General features: G+C 46.8%; 1 protein-coding gene across 4 annotated transcripts in view; it reads right to left on the bottom strand.

Annotated features, from left to right (window-relative positions):
- The window catches only part of VPS13D (vacuolar protein sorting 13 homolog D), a 239345-nt gene that overhangs the window by 34629 nt on the left and 184475 nt on the right, over window positions 1–20241 (bottom strand). For all 4 annotated transcript variants that reach the window (XM_066375101.1, XM_066375102.1, XM_066375103.1 and 1 more), the window contains 2 exons: window positions 17713–17845; window positions 14088–14283 (listed from right to left, as the gene is read on the bottom strand). In XM_066375101.1, the coding sequence (XP_066231198.1) occupies window positions 14088–14283; window positions 17713–17845 (329 nt within the window). The remainder of the gene's footprint in view (window positions 1–14087; window positions 14284–17712; window positions 17846–20241) is intronic.

The raw sequence follows: 20241 nt of genomic DNA, 5'->3' as shown, positions 1-20241 counted from the left end.
TAAAGAAAGAGGCCAAACTCCAACAAGGCAGGCCAGGCTGTTCACAAGCAAGATGCGACGGCAGCCACGGCGCACGCGCGGCTGCCATCGGCGGGCTCCCACTGCCCATGCTGCTCCCGTGTTTCTGCACTGTCTTCTCCACAAGCCGCTCAGCCCCGTCGCCCACCCTAGCGCTGTGGGCAGGGCTGAGAGGGACTAATCTGATACCAGTTTGAGAACTAAAAGAAAGTATGTTTTGGAATCTGCTTTTTGGTATTACATACATCCCTTCTTGGTTCAAAATGGCCTCTGTCAAGGCTGATTTTTTTTTTTTAAATATTGATTTCTAGGCCATCAGCTAACAGAAGCTATGGCCGTTCAAGTACCTCTGCAATGACTGAGCAGAGGGAAGGGGTCCATCTACAGCAGTATGCCTGGATGTTATACTTTGTGGAGGCTGTTCTCGCACCCTCCCTGGCGTGATCTAGCCTGCCACCTCTGGGCCACTTTACTTTTCCCAGAGGTGAGGTCAGAGGGAGGGCTGGGGCAGTGACAGGGCAGGCCTGGACACAGACTCCACCCCTTGGGGGATTACATGTAACCAACTCCAATCATGCTAAGCCTAGCTGAGGTTCGGGCAAGGGCCCTGGGCTGCACAGAATATATTAGGTACGAAGTGGCCTCAGACTGGCCTCCAGCCTTTGTACTTTCAGATAACATCACCAAGCTTTTATAAGTCCTGCCTGGGCTCTCAGTGTCTCAGTGCCCAGCTTCCTCCCTGACTCGAAGCCAGCCCCAGGAATGGTCCCTCTGTGCCATTTCTCCAGGGAGCTACACAACCAGTTATTCACCTCCGCCATGCAGATAGGACCAGCCCTGCCCCTTGGGAGTGGGGGAACTGACCGAAGGAGGCAACGGAAAGCTGCTGTCCGCACGAGGCCACAGCACAAGAGTAGTGTCAGGCTGGGAATGGGGCTCCGGTATCCCCATCTGAGGCCCTGTCCTTTTGCCAAGAGGCTGTGCTGCCTCCAGGACCCCAAAGGGCACATCTAGATAGGTTATTTTGATCACAAAGACATGAGTCAAGGAGAAACTGATCCTCCACTGACAGATTAAAAGGATGTGAACTGCTGTCACTTCGCCACAATAAATCAGAACGACGTGCTGTGCCACTCTGTCAGCTCCCCCTTAGCATTTTGGGAATAAGAATAATACCTCACGAATCCATCCCCCAAAGTTAAAAAACAAATTTATGGCATATTAGACCTCAATGAAAGTTTTTTTTTTTCTTCCTTTTTTTTTTTTTTATAAATTATTTTTATTTATTTATTCATTTTAGAGAAGAGAGACAGACAGAGAGAGAGAGAGAGAGAGAGAGAGAAGGGGGAGGAGCAGGAAGCATCAACTCCCATATGTGCCTTGACCAGGCAAGTCCAGGGTTTTGAACCGGTGACCTCAGTGTTCCAGGTCAACGCTTTATCCACTGCGCCACCACAGGTCAGGCTCAATGAAAGTTTTTTAAAGATCTCTCACGAGAGCACGTTGTGCTCATCACCTGAACTATATATGTGTCACAAATGAACTGCTGAGCCAGGAGGCGCTGCCCCCGAGATCCACTTCCCCTGCCCAATGACACCCAGAATTTCCTAGGAGGTGCAAAAGGCAACAGGAGCTAAGTTTCTGGAAATAAGACAAATGGGGGGATAATCTTTGAAATGAATCATGAAATGAACATGTATAAATCTAGAGAAAGCTCCAAAACTTCCAAAGGTTCAGAGCTCTACCGTAATCCATATCTCTTACGTCCATTCTGCAGAATCCATGCACTAAGGGTGTCTGATGAAAGCCAGGCTTTACAAAAGCCCATCATATCGCACTGGAAATGAAAGACACAGTTTTTCCTTTAAACTCTAGCCCAGAACTGAGAGCACTTTTTTTTTTTTTTAAACAGACATCGGGGACCCCGACCTACACGATAACATCGTCGTGAGCCCGTCCTGGCGGGAGTCAGACGGATAATCCCTCGAGAGCCCCCACGGCCCCACTGCAGGTGGATCTGACTCTACAACTCAAAACCCTTCAACAATACGCAACCGTGGACTGTCACACGTCTGGAAAACATAACCGTTTTCTGAAGAATGCTTTCCAAACCACGTAATGCTTTTAAAGCTGTTTATCAAAAGAGCTGGACGAGCAACAGTGGCCTGAAACCGTTTGTCAGCTGTCCCAGGGTCACATGTCCCATCCTAATGTCCGTAAGCACTCCATCATTCTCGGCTGTCCTGCCCTCGGCAGACGGCAGATGCCAACGTTTGGAGACATTTCGCTACATAACTTTTAGCCGACAAGCCTGGCTCCAGGACAGATTTCCATGTCATGTGGGGCTCTTGGCTGAACTCTGCTCGAACCCAGAGGCATATCGTTTACAGCAGACACTAACAATAGTTTGGGATCACCTGCTCTTCACAGCGAGTTCAGGGCAAGTTCGTGGCCTCTGCACACCTTTCCCAGGGTGGTTCCCACACACAAAGGCGGAGGCCCCAGGTAGCTCCTCCACCCGGCGCTGCCACCCGTGGGCTGACGATCACAGGTCTGCGAGCCCGAATTTAACCGTCTGCTGTGTGGAGAGAGGATGGGGCGAACCGAAATGCAGCGAAGCACGTGAACTCCTCGCCTTAGCACTGCAGCGAGGGGTCAGCAAGCTTGCAAGGACAGGGAGCAAGAGCTAAAGACGTGATCCCTGTCTCACGGACACAGCGTGTCCCATTCTCAAAGGGACTCCTGACACAGATGCCATTTCTTGAGCCCCAATCACATACCACACTTCAGGTGAAGTGCTTCACACAATTCATCTGACCCGCATCACCACCTACTGAGGTGGGCATCATGAGTCCCAATCCACCTGAGTCAAAGGAGTCTCACTTCAGAGGTATGAACGGGGTGGGGTGAGGGGACTGCTGCAGGCCACAACTGAGAAATAGCAGTGTGATGACTCAAGCCCAGGCTGTCTGACTCCCCACAGCCTTCTGACCTCGGGCTACGGACATGGGAACCGAGCAGGGCAGTGGGAGTCCCGCCTTCATTCCTGCAAACTCCTGCCTTCTGTTCACACGGCCACCTCCAGGCCGCTTCCCGTTTCTCCTCCAGAACTGGGGGTGACCTGTGATTCTGTGTTCTTTTCCCCAGCTCTTTCTGAAATGAGGGCCTCTCTTTGAAGAGAGACCTCTTGCCCTTGGAGTGTCAAGATAAGAAAACTTTCAGCAACTTCCTTTGGAAACTACCAAACACCCATCAGCACCCAGGATCTAAGTACAGTCGCTCACCAGCTGCTGGCCCCTCTGAATAGCTTTTATGGTTCAATGAGGGGTGGTGACAGGGCCATGTCACTACCGTGGGGTGTGCTACTTCTTTCATGTTCCTGGGATCTGACAAGAGCCTTCTACAACCTGTTTCTTTACAGCACACAGAATGAGAGATTAAAGACCAGTACCAGACGTAAAGCTGGCCTTGGGGCTAGCGACGACTTCTCTCCAGAGGCATTCTAAATCTTCCCGGGAAAGAAGGGCCCCTGGCTGCCTAAGCAGACACTGTTCAAAAGCTGTCCTGACGATTCAGTGAGATGGGACATGGAAAAGACACAGGACAACGCCAGCTTCAGGGTCACTGTTATCTACTAATACCACCAAACATCAAGAACGCTTTAGCGGAAATCATGGACGTCGTCGGTGAAACCGCGTTAAGTCGGGGTTACTCGTTGGATGTGAAAGGGGAAGGACATCAAGAAAGGCTGAATGAATTAGCGAAAAGTCTGAATTATAGGCCTTCTGATGAAATACGACAGATTTAGTCCAGAGACCCCCGTAAAGGGAAAGCAGAGGGATACAGATGGCGCACATCCAGGAGGATACAGAGGTGTCAACAATATTTTAGAAGCTGAAAAGCAGATGGACAAGTGGTGCTGAAATGTAAGCCTGAGGGAGTGGAAGCCACAGGCAGTGAGCTAATTAGCATGGTCAAATCCGCTCCACTTCAAAACGATGGAGGCGCCCAGCCCAGGCGCTCCGTACGCCTGGGGCATGAGGGAGGACAGGGGGCACATAGGTGAGGTGGTGAGAAGTCTGGGTGAGAGGCAGCCAGACCTGCAGGTCCCTCTCTCACCTGGTTCGGCCTGCGCCTCCTCAGGAGAAGAGGAGAGTCCAGGTGTCCCCCAGGGGACCTGTCCAGGGGAGGGCCCCCAGACCTCATAACGAGTCCCACTCTGCTGGTTAATGCCTCATCTTTACCCAGGAGTAGAACAGGTAGTCGAGAGCCACCAAACATGTGGGAATGTGCTCAAGGAAGAAAAGGACCAAAATGAGCAGAGGAAAGAGAGACACTCAGGAGCACAGGCCGCGACAGCCACCAGGCCAGGCCTGGCCAGAGCCGCCTGGGGTAGGGAGTGGGGATTTCCCAGAAACCGGTAAACTACATAACACATTTTTAAACATACAGAGGAGAGTTTATGGCTGTATTAGCAATAGGCAGATAAATTTTATTTCTTAAAAGAGGAGTTACTAATCTCTGAGTAAAAACACTGGAAAGTAAATAAGAGTTTGGGGATAAACTAGGATTATGCATACAGAAAATTAAGCAAATGACAATAATAAAAGTAGTTACTCACAAACCAAAACGGAAAAAAAAAGAAAACACAGTAACCTATATGGCTTCATTGGGAGTATTATTTACATAGTCATAATAATGTAAAGACTGAGTATTATTTACCCAAAGAAGGATACAACAGTATTGAAAAATGCAGAGGGGAAACATGTATGCATAGCAATAGGAAATTAAATAACAGCAAGAAATAGCACTATACTATACTAATTTTTTTTTTTGAAACATGGAGATAAATATCTTCAAAATTAGAGAAAAAACCTAAAAGTGTTGCAAGTGGCTATCTCTGGGGTGAGGCCACAGGACGAGGGGCTGGGAGGCTGCTGGTTTTGTTTCCAGACATGCAGAAGGCTCAGGCTTTAAAAAGTGTGGACACTCATTTATTTTGATAAAATAAAATTTAATTTGAAAAAAAAATTTTAATTGTTACAGCGTGATAAGGTCAAAAGCAGATTTTAAAAAACACTGTTCTTATTCATTGTAGACACTAAATATTTAGGAAATATATATAAGGTATAAAGAATAATTAAAAAAATCAAGAGATCACTAGCTGTAAACAGTAAAACCATAACGATCTGTTTTCAAAGAGCTGTGATTGGGTCTGTCTGGTAATAAGCTGGAAAGAAATGCCTGTACCTACCAAAACTTCCCAACACACACCTTCGTACACAAATGCAATTTTGTTGTTTCAAAAACAAACAGCAAGTTGAATCACTTTTAATAAAGGCCTACTTCAAGAAAACTATAAGAAACTTGCTTTAATGAACATATAAGGCTAATATAAAACACTAACCCACAAACAGCTTGGTGATTCTCAAGAATCTGGAAGATTCCTCAAAGAAATTTTTCCTCTAGAATTTAAATATTTTCAGTACTTAATACCTCCTACGTGCCTGGAATACCGTAGGAGGCCCACACTAAACCAGTTAATGAGGGTCTACTGTCAATCTGTACTTGAACCAGTGTGCTTACTAAGCAATGGGATCTAAATATCACAAACTCAGAGTTAGCTAAACTGAATCAATGGGGCCTCTCAACGGTTGAAACAAAAACATGCTCTTTGAGGTCTGCATCTGCTCACTAGGGATGGGAAGGCACTCCACGTGCAGCGGCCAGGCCTCTGACGCCGTGGGAAGTGGGCAGGTGTCAGTTCCTGCTGCCCTCGCTGTGCTGCCAAGCAGATGAGTGAGGTCCAGGGACGAGCTCCGCCCTCTGCCCATCCCTGCAGGGTCCATGAGGCTGCACTGGACTCAGTACGGCCCATCACCTAACCCTCCAGGGTTTGCTAGGATTCTTGTGACCCATTGTCCTCATAATGAGAACTTCTCCTTTGAAGTGTTATGCGGTCCTGGGATTTTATGGTATGGCGTGGGTCACCTCTGCCACGATCCATGTTTGAAGTATATTTGGGGAAAATGTACTAGGAGCTGGCTCTGGTGCTAACACAGAACAACTGCCTCGTAAAACGTGCTTTCTACGGGAGTTCAAAGGGGCCCGCCCGAACCCCGCAGGTCTGCCCGTTGCTAGGGAAGGGAGCTGGGGTTTCGCCCAGTAAGCCCTGACACAGACACGCCTCCTCCATTTCCTGAAGGAGCTCAGGGCAGTGCTAACACAACCAAGGGGGCCTCCAACAAGACGGACCCCGCACTTGGAAGTAATCTGCCCCGCACTTTCTGTGCTGCTGAAGTTAAAATTTATTGGGACAGTAGGTTAAGGTGAAGGACTAAATGAGGGAAATTCTGGTGAAAGGTCTTTTCTGATACGTGATAACATCTTTCCAGTTGTTACTTCAAGGAACCCAGTAAAAGTCAGGAGCAAACCAGGAGGGATGACAAGCATTGGCAGGAAGCCCAAGTGAAGCATCACATTACAGTGGCTCCCACGGTTTAATCCACATTAATCCACCATTGCCGATACGTGCTATTCACCAGCAGGATGATGGATCGCCACCGCACTTTCAAACAGAACAGCCTGTGAAGGAAATTTAACAGGTACAGGTAGTTGCTGGCTGGTGGCATATTCATGGAGTCACAGGAAGTGCGAGGAGTGGCATTGTTTTCCATTTCTGCAAATCTCTTTACATCTTGTTTAACAGAAAACAGCTGCCTTCTCTTATCGACTCCTACAGCCGCTCTGCTGTGGTACCACACATTGTGTAGCTTCTGCTAAACTCTACCGTATGCTTATCAGAGAATATTATTATAAAATAGTTATGTGTCTAACTACATGTGAATTCACATATAAATATATAAAAACAGGTCTGATCTTGTGGATCCCTGAAAGGTTTGGGGTTGCCCAGGGGTCCCTAGACCGTGTTTTGAGAACCTCTGGTCTAAAAGGACCCATATGTGTGAGCTGTGCTAATTAGAAATCAGTTTCCTCTATGCATTAAAGTAAATCCACTAAGAACAGAGATCAGTCACACTGTTAACCACATTTGAGTTATATAAGCCAGATATAATACAATTGTTTCTTTTAGAGTATATTGAGATTAAGATGTTTTACTAATTCAATCTTATCCTTGTGCACCCTCCCTGCTCCCAGTTTGACAAATTGGTGAGAAACTTAGAATCTGTCTTTAAAGGTAGTCTGGCAAAAGAGTACTAGATAAAGGTATTAATTTTTAAAAATATTTATTGATTGATTTTAGAGAGAGGAAGGGGCAGAGAGGGAGAGACAGGAGCATCAATCTGTTCCTGTATGAGCCCTGACCGAGGTTAGAACTGGCAAATTCTGTGTTTCGGGATGATGCTCTAACCAACCGAGCTCTCTGGCCAGGGTGGGATTGATTGTAACACCCATGACTACCTTTTCTTCCCCCACAGATTTCAACTCTTTGCTTGCAATGCAATACTACAGTGTCCAAATCCCTGCTAGCCCATTTGTCCTCTGTGTATCTCAGAATAACCTTGCAGCCTGGCTCTGTGAGAGCAGGGGAACTGAGCTCAAACCTAAATGCTCTCTTTAAGGGACCTTTGAATTGCATCCTGGGCAAAGAGGGAGGATCCTATGACGGAAATCCATGGCCGATGTAGGGTGGTCAGCAAAACCCACTACAAATAAGTCAACCCGATGCTTTTGCAGAGAAATCCCATGAACAGTAAGTGGCTTTTCATTCTGCTATGCTAAAAACAATTGTTTTTCCCTCAGGAAGAAATACATTGTTCTGCTTCTTTTGAAGTTCAAACCAAAAATCTCAAAGGCATATCTTATGTATACAAGATTGAGTGTCATTCCAGACTTTTTAAAAATCAAGTCATTAAACAAGGCAGGAACTATAGATGTACAATGGCATGATTGATTATTTAATTTTTAAGTGGAAGAAACCGAAATCAGAGGGCAATCAGACTTTCCATTTATTTTCTTTGAGCAAAGACCTGCTGGTTGGTTGAGATATAAAGACGGTGCTTTAAAGATGTACATGCCTAACATAAATTTATTTTTACTTTGGGAAGCAGGATTGTGCCGTTTCCATAAAGTCAGTCGTCTCTGCATGCCAAAAATGGGAAAAAATAGATGCTCTCCTTTCTAGAAATGATTATAATGTACCATGACCAAAAAAGTGGTTTTTCCCTAACAGATAATCTCGCATAAAAATGAGTCATGGGATTTCAGAAATGGAAAGGCTTTTCTCAAATATGTGTGTGCAGGAGCACACACACCTTCCGTCTTTTTCAGCAACAGATCTGAGGGCTCCGTAAGTTCTGTTCTAATGAGAATGGCACTGTCTGGAGCCTGTGAGTGAGAGGGGAAGAGAGGATTTAGAGTTCAGCGAGAGGGAAGGAGTCTGTCTTAGAAAATAAGATTTCTCTGCTTGTGTTCCTGTGAGATGAATTTTTAACTTATAAGGCATGAAGGACTGTTGAGATGTTTCTTAAAAATATCTTACCCTGCAACTCCACCAGCATAATTTCAGACCCGACTGAGACAGTCTATGTCAGGCGCATGGCTCTGAATGTTATCTCTTCTTCTGGGGTTGCTCAGACAGGGCTAGAAGATGTGCCCTCTGCCTGTAAGCATTCCGTGGGAAGGCCTGGTTTGGCAAGATCAGAAAGGGAGACTGTATGGCTCTCACTTCCTATGCTGTCCCTACAAAGTTCTGTGCCACATTTGGACAACAGAAGAGAGATATGAGCAGTCCCTTCCCTTAAGTGGGACGCAACAATAATTTTCCGGTTTCACTGAAATCTAATTCCTACTCGTGATGAAACTGACATGTCAGCCAATGCACTGGCCGCCCCAAGCAGCAGATAGTTACCAAGCCAACAGACATTCATGCTCACAGATAAGAAACAGAGACTCGGGGTCAAACGTGGACTGGGCTCTGGCTCCTCACCCTTACCAATGCACATCTTTCTATCAATGGTGCTGGAGTCTGCAGGGCCCGTCTGGAAGGAGTGCCTCACGATCCTTAAACATGAGGCCGTAGCTCCAGGATGACATGGTCTACCTTTCTAAAGGGTTAATTTTATTGGGGAGCAATTAAAAACATTTTATTAAAACAAGCACGGGAAAGCCATGGCCAGACAACTCAGCTGGTTAGAGCATCAACCCAGAGCGCAGAGGTTGCCGGTTCGATCCCTGGTCAGGGCACATACAGGAACATATTGATGTTCCTGTCTCTCTCTCTCCTGTTCCCTCCCTTCCTTTCTCCAAAAAGTTAATAAAATAAAACATCAAAAAAATATTTAATATCCTAATATTTAATAATAATAAATATAACAAGCATGGGATAAAATATAAATGTCATTCACAGTTTCAAAATAAAACAAACTTTTCAAGGAACACGGGATTTGCTCTGCCCCAAGAAGCGTGGGGTCTTGGCGCACGCTCCCAGACCTCAGGCAGAACATCCATGGGAAAATTGAGAGCATTTTCATTTCTGTTACGATTTCTACCTTTGGAAGTTCCCTAAGGGCTCAATTCAAGCCGACCCTGCCTGCTGTGTCCAGCATGCCATGGGGAGCAAACGGCTGCTTCCAGAGCAGAACAATGAAGAGCAGCATCGCCCAACGAGGACGGCCGAGCAGGGGGCCACTGCCTGCACCCCCCCCCCCCTTTTGCTGACTGTCCTGACCTGTCTACCCTGATGGCATTCAGGCTCTGGTGACTCAAGATGGTCTTCTATCCCAGAGAGCCATGGGCAAGCCACAAACACTGCAACAACATTCCAATCTCACAGCTGAGAGGCCATTAACGAGAAGCGCTGCTAACAAATTTTGGGTGGTGTCTTTGGACTGTTTTTACTGAAAAAAGTCAAATCTGCCCACCATAAATCTGTTACTCAAAGGCTCTCAGAGCAACTGGAATTTACGTCTGCATGTACCACAGGAGGACCCTGGGATTCCAGAACACTATCAGAGCCTGAGGGCTCTATTCTTAAACACTGATCTATCACTCTCCTTCAAATCCCCCTTCCTCCTTATCTAACTTAAATAAGGAGATAAGCGCCAACACTCCTGAGCTTTGCTAAATTGTTTTAAATATTTCATGTTCTGCCAGCTCCCACTTCTCCCCCTGTTCTGCATCCTGACTAAAAAGGTGAAGAAATAGTTTGGAGGAAACCCCCAGGCCCAGCTTCATAAATCTTCATGTGCTACTTTCCTAAAATGCCACGCAACCCAGAACTTCCAACAGACTTTACAGAGAGAAATAAACAAGCAAATCAACAGCCCAGAGCCAAACACGCCTCTTTTCAATGGTGTTTTTGCCTCCTATTGTGAAATGGCCACTCCTGGGTCTGTGCAGCTTTCTACTGAAGTCGCTTTTTAAAACCACCATCGGTGTATGGACCTAGGCAGCAGGCCGGGTGGTACCCTGCGTTGGCCTGGTCTGTTTGAAGGGTGACAGGCTTCAATGGCGCCATAAGAGTGGCTGCATCTGTGCCATTTCCGTAAATTTTACTTGGGAACAGACAAATGTGGCCCAATACACGTAGACTAGACGATGCAACCTGAGCCAGCAGAACGTTGCCTTGGAAAAGGCTTCTGATTTCAGTTCCAAACCACACATACTTGTACAGTGAACAAATGCAGCAGGGGAGATTGGTCCACAACATTCATGTTGAGGCCAAAGGCTCTGCTGTCCTCCGCCCTCTTCTCTCCCCCACCCCCACCTGCCTTTCCAAGCACTTTCAGACTGATGGGAATCTCAGGGAAAAGTTAGGTGACTGTTCTTGTTGGAACGCTCGCATATTCCCAACAAGGAGAGGAACTTGGAAGTATTTTAATCTAAAAGAACTCAAGGAGGGGGGGGTTCCCTATAAATAAAGCCACGTTCAAATAAACACCAAAAGGAGCCAATGTTTCCTGTAAGGCCACTTTTCAGATGGATTACTGGAAGGAGTACTCTTTCACAGTTTTATGGCTTACTTTGCTATCATCTGCTTAAAATTTAGGTCATTTAAAACATAGATGCTAAGATCTAAGCCTTCCCTTGGATGAAATATTACAAAGGAAGCAGAGAGTCTCATTCCAAGAGCACACTCAGAGGCAGAACTCTTGGACTCCTGGGTTCTGCTCCTGGCTCAGGCCCTGGGCTCAGGTCAGCCCTCGGTCAGAATCTCACTTCTAATCCCTTCAAATCATTTGTTAGTCCCTGTTGTCTAAACAGTGGGGAAAACCCTGAGTAACACCCCTGGATGCTGTTCCTTCAACCGGGATGGCTGGAGATGGTTATATCTCACTTCCAAGAAACCAGGGTGATTTATCCCTCAGTAGAACTAGTATGTTCCTGAGAGATCACAGGGTCATCAGAACAAACCGTCAGGGCTCTGAAATATTTCTCCACCTGCAAGAATCTCAGTGCTCCTTTAATGTGACTTTCAAAAACAGTATCTCCCAGCATTTTATAGCTCTTTATAGCTTTCACATTAAAATAACTCTGGTTAAGCTTCAAACCTCTGAGAGACAGAATAAATAAGCAGGTTAGTCTATCCCTCATTTATAGGTGAAAAAATTGAGGCTAGACAGACCAGGAGATTTGACCAAGGGCCTAAATGCTAATAAGCAAGGGGGTTGGGACCCAGATCTATTGTTTTCCGGGTCATGTGCTCTTTCTCTCTAACATCTGAGTTCTCGTTAAGAACCCCACTTCTGGACCTCGATAAATGGACTGAGGAAAATTGGTTAAAGTGTTTCAGGAGACTTTGTAATGACTTTTCAGTACATTGAAGAGTGAAGGGCCAAGTTTCTCGGAGGCCCCCAATTAGCCTGGGTCTAGCATGTATCACACTCACCTCTGATACCCTGGGTCATGGCCCTCCCACTCCTGCCTCCTCTGGGAATAGAAAGGAGATGCGGAAGCCAAATTCCCCCTCCTTTTAGCTTCCCTGCCCCTAGCCCTGACTACCTGGCTGCTTCTCACTAATCACTGTAGCTTTTGTTGCCAGAAGGAGTGAATGGCTAGGCAGAGAGCTGCTGTTCAACTTCAATTACAATGCCCAGGAACTGTGTGCTTTGAGGTAAACTGCATAGCTTCTCTGTTCCCTTTTACCAGGAACATGATTCTCGCTTCATCTGGCCAACTACTACTTATACTCCAGGCTTCATCTCAAATATCACTTCTCTGGAAAGGCCTTCCTTGACCCCACTGACCGTAGGTTAGCCATCCACCCTACACCCTGCATCTTCTCTCAGTATAGAGCCTCAGCAGCCTGTCAATCTCCGCTAGCATTTATTACAAGTTTAGCAAATAATGCTTTAATAGGATTATTCGTTTTATGTCTGCTGTCCCCTCACCAACCCCCACCCCAACTGTAAGCCCTCTGAGACCAGGGACAGGCTTGCTTTATGCAGCTCTGCTATATTCCCAACCCCGAGTTCTCAGGGAGTTTTCAATCAATACTGACTAACTGAAAATGAATGAAGGACAGATAGATACATGCTGGCTGACATCAACCCGAACATTTTATGGCAATGCTGAAAGTGACAAAGGCCAAACCCTCCTGTCTGCAGCGACCATTCTGTGCCTTTTCTGTGCTCCTAAAAAGAATGCAAGACTTGAGCAAGACTTCCAAACTCCCATCATATAAAATATAAGAGATTTCTTTCTGGTCAACATCATAAAAGTTAACAGCACAAAACAACAACATTTTAAAAATTTAACACGTCTACCTCTGACCCTTTTTGAAATGCCACCACTCAATTCCTTCTCTGCTTTGAGATTCTAAGAACAAGTATGGTTCTTTTGGAATACTTAGGGCTTTCTGCTTTACTCACCTTTCTTTAGTCCTTACTGTCTAACAAAACGCTGGGACGTAGACTTCTTAGGCTTTGAGCAGCCACGGAAGAAGTAACTGCAAATTCTTTTGAAGGCTCCTTACTCCCCTCCCCTTAACTTCACAAATGCTTCAAAATAGACTCAGGGGTTGTTTGAACTCTGTGTCTGAGAATAGACTGTAACTTAACCAAAGTAAACGCTACAGATACTTTTTAACAAAGCAGCTGTGTCCAGATGGAAGGCATCCTGGCAGGGCCCCTCACACCGTCCCAGGCTACAATTCTAAGCATTTCCCTGACGGCAGTAATGTGTCATCCATAAAGTTTCCTGGTGACAGACAAATGGATTCACTTTAATTGGGGACGATTTCACTTCAAATCCCATTTGAGGGAGCGATGGGGTGTGGACACGGCCTCGGCCCCCAGCATTCTGAAAGGGCACACTGACTCCCTCGGGGAACAGCTATTAGGCAGGCAGCAGCGAAATCCTCCTGGGCTTAAGTGGAGTCCTGCTTGGCTGGGAGCTGCAACATTCATTACACCCTTTGTTGATAAGATCCCCAATTAGTCACTCTGAAAAAGGGAGGCTAAAATAGGCCACTAACACAAATAGCGAAGTTAAAAGTAGTTGGATTCTGTGGGATTTGGAGCCATATGGGCTGCGGCTGATTTCCTGTCTCGGCTGGTGTCACAGCAAGACAGCCGCCCTCACCAGAACTGCCGGTCTGCTTCGGGAGCGCCGTGCTGAGGGTGGGCGACCGGCTGGCACTTTCAAGCATAAGAACTAAGAAGGGACGGGCCCATGTGCTGACCTGCAATTTCAGGGATTCTAGAACTTTAATGCCCAGGAGCAAGACACAGCTGACAGCCTGATCATTTTCTTAATGGGGGGCGGGGCATCTAGTGAGTTTGGTGAACAGGGAAGATTTGTAAGGATGCAATCCTACTTCCGACCCCCTAGAATGAAGGAAAACATTATGTGTGTGTCCAATATATACAGATATAGATAGATACTGATACAGAAGTAGATCTGCAAAAATTCATGCCGGATTTTTGTGCCTCGTTTTCATATTATTTCTATTAGGCAAGTCAGAAATTTTAGTTTTGTGTATTCAAATTTTGAAAAGTCGTATCACTAAAGCAGAAAGCACATGGTTAAATGCAGCAGGATGGATTAGAAGGGCAGCAGACCTGGGCTGAATATTGCAAAGGCCCCCCCACCCCGTGACCACTGACCTGGGGCCGCTGAGTGTGGCTGTGTCTCTCACCGCCTGGGCCGTTTCTGACGCAAAATCCAGGGCACCTGCCACTGGCTTGGTTACCGTGCCAACAAGCCCCTTCCCAAGGCCAGATATGAAACCGCTGACACCCCCTTCCGTTTTCACACCTTCCACTGTTGAGGTTATAACACTGGTCAATCCACCAATGATACCTAGCAAAAAAAGACAAGGGCTACTGTAACTGGGCCAAGGACAAAAGCAACAGCATTTAAAGCCAAACCCCTCAAGTCCATGCAGCTGGCAGGGGAACTCAGGGGCGTTCTGTCAATCTCTCAACAGGCCAGTGGCGGGCCAACTCAAGATGGAGGGCCAGCAGATTTTCCCCTTAAGCCTGGAGTCAGAAAATATATATTATGTATGAGTCAGAAGTAAAGTATGTTCCAGGTTTTTTTTATTTTAATTTATTGTGTTACATAGATTCTAATGTTGCCCTAAATGCATCCCCCCTCAGTATGTTCCAGTTTTAATTTTAAAAAAAGCAAACAGTTTAACAGTGATACTTTTAAAATCCAGAGCTTGGGCAGCATACGGGCTTTGGGAGATGATACAGACAGTGGGATTAAATCAACAGACAAGCAAATGGGGCTCTTGGGGAAAGTTGAGATCCCATAAACTATAAGGCAGAGATAACTAAATATAGAGCCTCCGTTTTCAAAAACTACGATGTGACTCCCTAACATCACCGAGTCTGAAATGGGGTAAAAGCTGCGGCCCACTTCACAGTAGGGTAAATGAGACTTGAGCTTTGGCGGAAGGCCGGGAAGCGATTCTGAGACTAAACGACCAAGCCTGGATGAAGTGCATCTTTAAAAAGCTGCCAAAGCCAGCTGGGACCCTCAAGGACATCAGTTTAAAAGATTGACCGAGGTCTAAAAAATATTCCAAACATTTTGAGAGTTGACAGCAGTGTCACTGAAGAGCCTCAGAAGCAGCCAGAAGTTGGCCAGGGCAGGCAAGGACAGGGGCGTGTCGGGAAAAGCGGGCCCGTCCAGGGCACATCTCCAAGACACGCGCCAAGGACCTTCGCTGACGTTCACCTGCGGACGGTGGGGATGTGAGGAGGCTCTCTGGACTCCTTAGCTCTCGTGAGACAGACTGGTCAAGGAAATGGCCTGGGTGAGAACGCACTGACTGTCCACAGCGTGTGAATGGGCTCGGGACCCACTCTCTCTGTAGAGGGATGGCCCTTTCCCAGCCTTCTGAACCAAGTTCACGAAGAAACAGAACGTCACTGAATCGGGGTCAGGCAGGGCCTATGGGCGCAATGGGGTGTGACCCGCAGTTTTTAAACCAAGGAGATTATCTCTTAAGGGCTTTTCATGCTGAAGGAAGGATCTCGGTCTAGAGTACCACTTTCATGTAATAACCCAGAGCTTAACGGCTCCTCGGTGGATGAGGCCACTGGTTCCTCCTCTCATGACGGCCTGCCTCCTGGAGATGGCTGTACATATCACCTAGTGATCCCTGGTTGGAGGGGATCTTGCGACCCTGAAACAATCACCCGTTTTCTCGGTTCACTGGTGTGTCCACCTAAAAAGTGAGGGCAGTTATGCTTTCTCTCTGCATCTCAAGGACACTGGATAGACAGAAGCAACTATACACAGTATTTTATAGTCATTAAAAAAAAAAAAGGGCCTGACCAGGCAGTGGCACAGTGGATAGAGAGTCAGATTGGCGTGTAGAGGACCCAGGTTCAAAACCTTGAGGTCGCTGGCTTGAGCACGGGCTCATTTGGTTTGAGCACAACTCACCAGCTTGAACCCAAGGTCACTGGCTTGAACAAGGGGTCACTCGGTCTGCTGTAGCCCACTGGTCAAGGTACATATGAGAAAGGAATCAATGAACAACTAAGGTGCCACAATGAAGAATTGATGCTTCTCATCTCTCTCCCTTCCTGTCTGTCTGTCCCTATCTGTCCCTCTCTCTCACTCTCTGTCCCTGTCACACACACACACACACACACACACACACACACACACACACACAGAAAGTCCTGGCCCTGGACAGGTTGCTCAGTGGATAGAATGTTGTTCTGGTGTGCCAAGGCCATGGGTTCACTCCCTGGTCAGGGAACTTACAAGAAGCAATCAATAAGTACACAACTGAATGGAACAACTAAGTGAAGTGGTTGGTTGATGCTTCTCTCTCTCTCCTTCCCCATCTCAAATCAGTGGGAAAATTAAAAAAAAGAAGGTCCTCTAATCGTCCAACACTCTATCGTTACAGTCACTAGGAAGAATGATTAAATCTCTAGCCCCAAATGATTGCCCAACAGTTGACTTTTAAAGTACATAAACAGATTAACTTCAGCCAAATTTTACTTCCAGCTGATGTTCCCCTGGGGACTGCTCCCTTCCCAGTTGGGCAGGCTTAGGGACAGTGAAGGCATTTTGATTCAAACCTTATCCTTTGGAAAGCTGATAAACAAAAACTGTCCTAAACACAAAGAAAAATATATATTTTTGATTATCTGTGTTATTTCTTCTTCTTTCAAATGCTAATAATTAAAACGTCTTCAGTCTTGACATGACTTCTGATAGCTTCACAGACTATTCCTAAGAATCTGGTACACACAGCTCACTTTGCTGACCTTTGCTAAGCATGACATGCCAGGTAGCAGATAAGGTACTGCAGTATAAAGGTGACTACATACAGAGTGGTCTTCCGGCGCTCCTGGCCACCACAGCCTATCAGAAAGCAAGGTGCACACAGCTGGCTATCTATACAACCCAAGCCGCCATGTGTGCTCCAATCAACATTAATCCTAACTGGGCAGTGGTGCTGGACAAACGTCCCTTGAGTGGGGACGTAGAGGTCAAATAGATTGATAGGCAATGAAGTGAGGCAAAGAAAGGGAGGACAGCAGGACCACAAGGCATGGGAGCTAGAGGCACAGGGAGCCGTACGAGGCTCTGGGTGGCTAAGTGCAGTGTGGCCGGGGGACAGAGCTTGGGCAAGTTGGCTGGGTTTCCATGTCCAAGGGCCTTGAATAATGCCACGCAAAGAAGTTGTTGAGAAAAATACAACAAAAGGCAAATGAGTCCGAATTAAAGCATTAAAAGTCAGAAACCAAACAAATTCAGACCTAACGCATCCATCCCACCACCTACATCTCTTGGGCATGTGGACTGACAATCCCTGTGAGTGTGTATTTATACAAGACTCAGAAACACCTGGGCCACACAGCTGGCAGCCAGTTTCACAGCTCACTCCCTGGAAGGAATGCTCAGTAAGCAGAAGGCAAGTCTTGCAGCAGCAGATCCATATTCTGAAAGAGGGTTCAGTGGATTATACCTTCTGACACCTTGGGAACAGGAGGCAAGAAAGCAGGAAGGAATGGCAGTGTGCATAACATTTTGAAAATGAATGAAGAGTTCTTACCGGTGCTATCATTTCAGTGACAAGGAGAATAAAATAAGAGAGCTTGGAGGGCTACCAGGCACCGAGATGCCAAGCCAGAATCCACACTGTTGTCGGCTTCCTTCTTTCTACCTGCAGTCGAACGGCTAAAGAGGCACCTCTGAGGAGCTGTGGCAGAAGAGCCACTGTCCTACAGCCCAGCCTGACAACAGGTGACTTACCATGAGCCAGGCCGTGGATGCCGGCGACGAGGTGCTCGCCGCTGGTGGCTGCGTGGTACCGGATGTACTCCCGCTCCGACTGATGCCGATTGTCCATTGTCTTTCCTAAGCCATCCGACAAGGTCCCAGCAAACTGCAACAAATTAAAAACAGGAGGAGAACAGATTGAAAACTTTGGCAGTATTTTTATTATTTTATACCTTCCCTTGCTCCTAGCTGGGATTCAGTGAATTCCAAGTGCGAGAGAGAGAGAAACTGCTGAATTCCATACACCGTGTGCCCTGGTTCTCAAGCATGGGATGCTGACACTGGTAGACACAGAACTTAGAAAACAACCACTGAAAATCCGTAAGGACAGTGACCCTCCTAAATTCTCTTGCAAATTTACTGGAAAAGTAAAGGTGTAACAAAATGGGCTGGGGGAGGAGAGGTGAGCTTTGGGATTCCATAATGTTAAGGCCAGAGGCTCTCTGCTCTTAACAATCAGTGGGATAGGAAATGGAAAATGTGGGAAATTGCTGCTTTAGGGGTTGGTATCAAAATTTTTAGAGACATCAACTGCCCTTAATTGAAGCCTTTTCTTTCACTTATTCAACAATTACTGAGTGCCTAGGTGCCCAGCCCTATTTGTCAAAAGAAAAAAAAATAATAAAGTACATGGAAAAGTTCCCAGGTTAGGTCGCCTTTCACAAGAAGTGGCAGACTTGAACTCACGACTTCAAATGAAAACTCCTCCCCCACCCATCAGAGCAAGATTTTTAGTTATCCTGGCCTATTTTAACCAGAGGCGCTGTCTCATTCATCAAAGCTGAATAAAAGGGACATAAAACAATGTTTTGTCACAAGACAGTTTGAAAAGGTTTAAAGTGACAGTTAATAAACCACAGGGTACTTATCCTCATCATTCAGGCATAAAAAGGGAGGATATCAAATATATAATTAACCTTCTCGGGAAGGATCTACCAAAACAAGCAGTTTAAGTGCCAATGACCCAGGACTAACCTTTTAGAAAACTCACAGGAATGTTATTCAGATATAAAGCTCAGGGGAGAGACGCGAGACAAACAGCCGGCCCCGCAGACCCAGGACACCAGGCAGCCGTCGGGAGGCCTGTTACATTATGGGCTGGCAAGGGGGGCTACCCGGACCTGCCCTGGATGCTGTCAGTCCTCAGGCCTCTCAATGCCAGGAGGGGAGCTGGGCACAGAGGAGGGACCAGAGGAAGACACAATCCCACGTAAAGAAACAGATACAGGAACACTCCTTTCTCTGATTTCGTCCAAATGTTTTTACTGTCTAGGGCAGTGATTTCTGGAGACACAATCCTTATCATTATTTGCTTTTTGCCTTCCCTTCCCTTCCCTGTCATCCTCTAATTAGAGAACTTAACGGTAATGAAATTAGTGTTACAATTTCCTTTAGGATGGAGACTCCGCAGGATGTTTGCAAAGGCAGCACTGTGAATTGCTAAGTGGGGGCTTTAGCCAGGGACCCCATCTAAGAGCCCACAGCTACACGACCCTAAGCGAGGTGCTCCACCCCCGAGCCATCCTCTCGGGACCTGGACAGCAGTGACTGTACCAACACTGTCATGTGGCTGAAAGGGTTAGTGACCACGGCTCAGGATGTGGAATAGAGTTAGCATTCTCACTGTGGTCCCCAGGTCAGCTGCTGGTCCAAAGACAAACATCCTGCATCATCTGAAGAAAACCTTCCAAAGATGTAGAATTATGGTCATTTTCATTAGGATTTATCACTTAAAACAAAAAACAGAAAAACCCTTTCCAAAGAAAGTTTTTGGAGTGGCACCATCTATAAAATTAGAGTGTTGGACTTGGCGGTTTCCAAAATCCTTTCCAGCTCTGACAGTGTCTGATCTGTGATCCAAGTTAGAATGTCTTTATTAAGCACTCGCTCTGGGCCCCGCACGGGTTTGGGTACTGCCGGGGACACAAACAAAGAGCAGCCCGGACCGGTTCTCACGGGGGACAGCCTCGTGAGAAGAAAACAATTCCGTGTGCGGAACCACCAGCAACAGGGCCATGGGATGCAAACTGTTAGCACTCGGGAATGCAGGAGGGCGAGGGAAACATGACCCCTGCTCTGGAAAGGGCCAGGAGTCCCTGCTCTATTCTGGAACTGTGCGGGGTGCCAGCATTCTCCATTGAGGGTAAGGACAAAGATTCCCCTCCCCGATGCCCTGGGAGCGAGTGGGGCGGGGGGCAGAGAGCTGTCGGCAGAGCGCATGGTGAGGGTGCCGGAGGCTCGGGCCCCGCCTGACGAGGTCCCGCAGCACCCGGGCTCCCTTCAGGGTCCTGGTCACCTAGTTCCCATTCCCCTAAACTCTTACTTTGCTTGAAAAGAGGTATTTCATTAGAAGAGATATTAAGGTAAGGCCCTATCTACCTATTCTAGCAGCTGACTAGGAAGAAGTTAAAAATCCAAAACGCACCCCCCCCCCCGAGAATATGGACAGTAATTTAGGCAAAATGCCTACTGCCAGCCCCTGTCCAGCAACCTCTCATTAAT

The sequence above is a fragment of the Saccopteryx leptura genome, chromosome 3, assembly GCF_036850995.1.
Source record: "Saccopteryx leptura isolate mSacLep1 chromosome 3, mSacLep1_pri_phased_curated, whole genome shotgun sequence".
In the NCBI taxonomy this organism is placed as follows: domain Eukaryota; kingdom Metazoa; phylum Chordata; class Mammalia; order Chiroptera; family Emballonuridae; genus Saccopteryx; species Saccopteryx leptura.
This window is presented reverse-complemented; position numbering and strand designations above follow the sequence as displayed.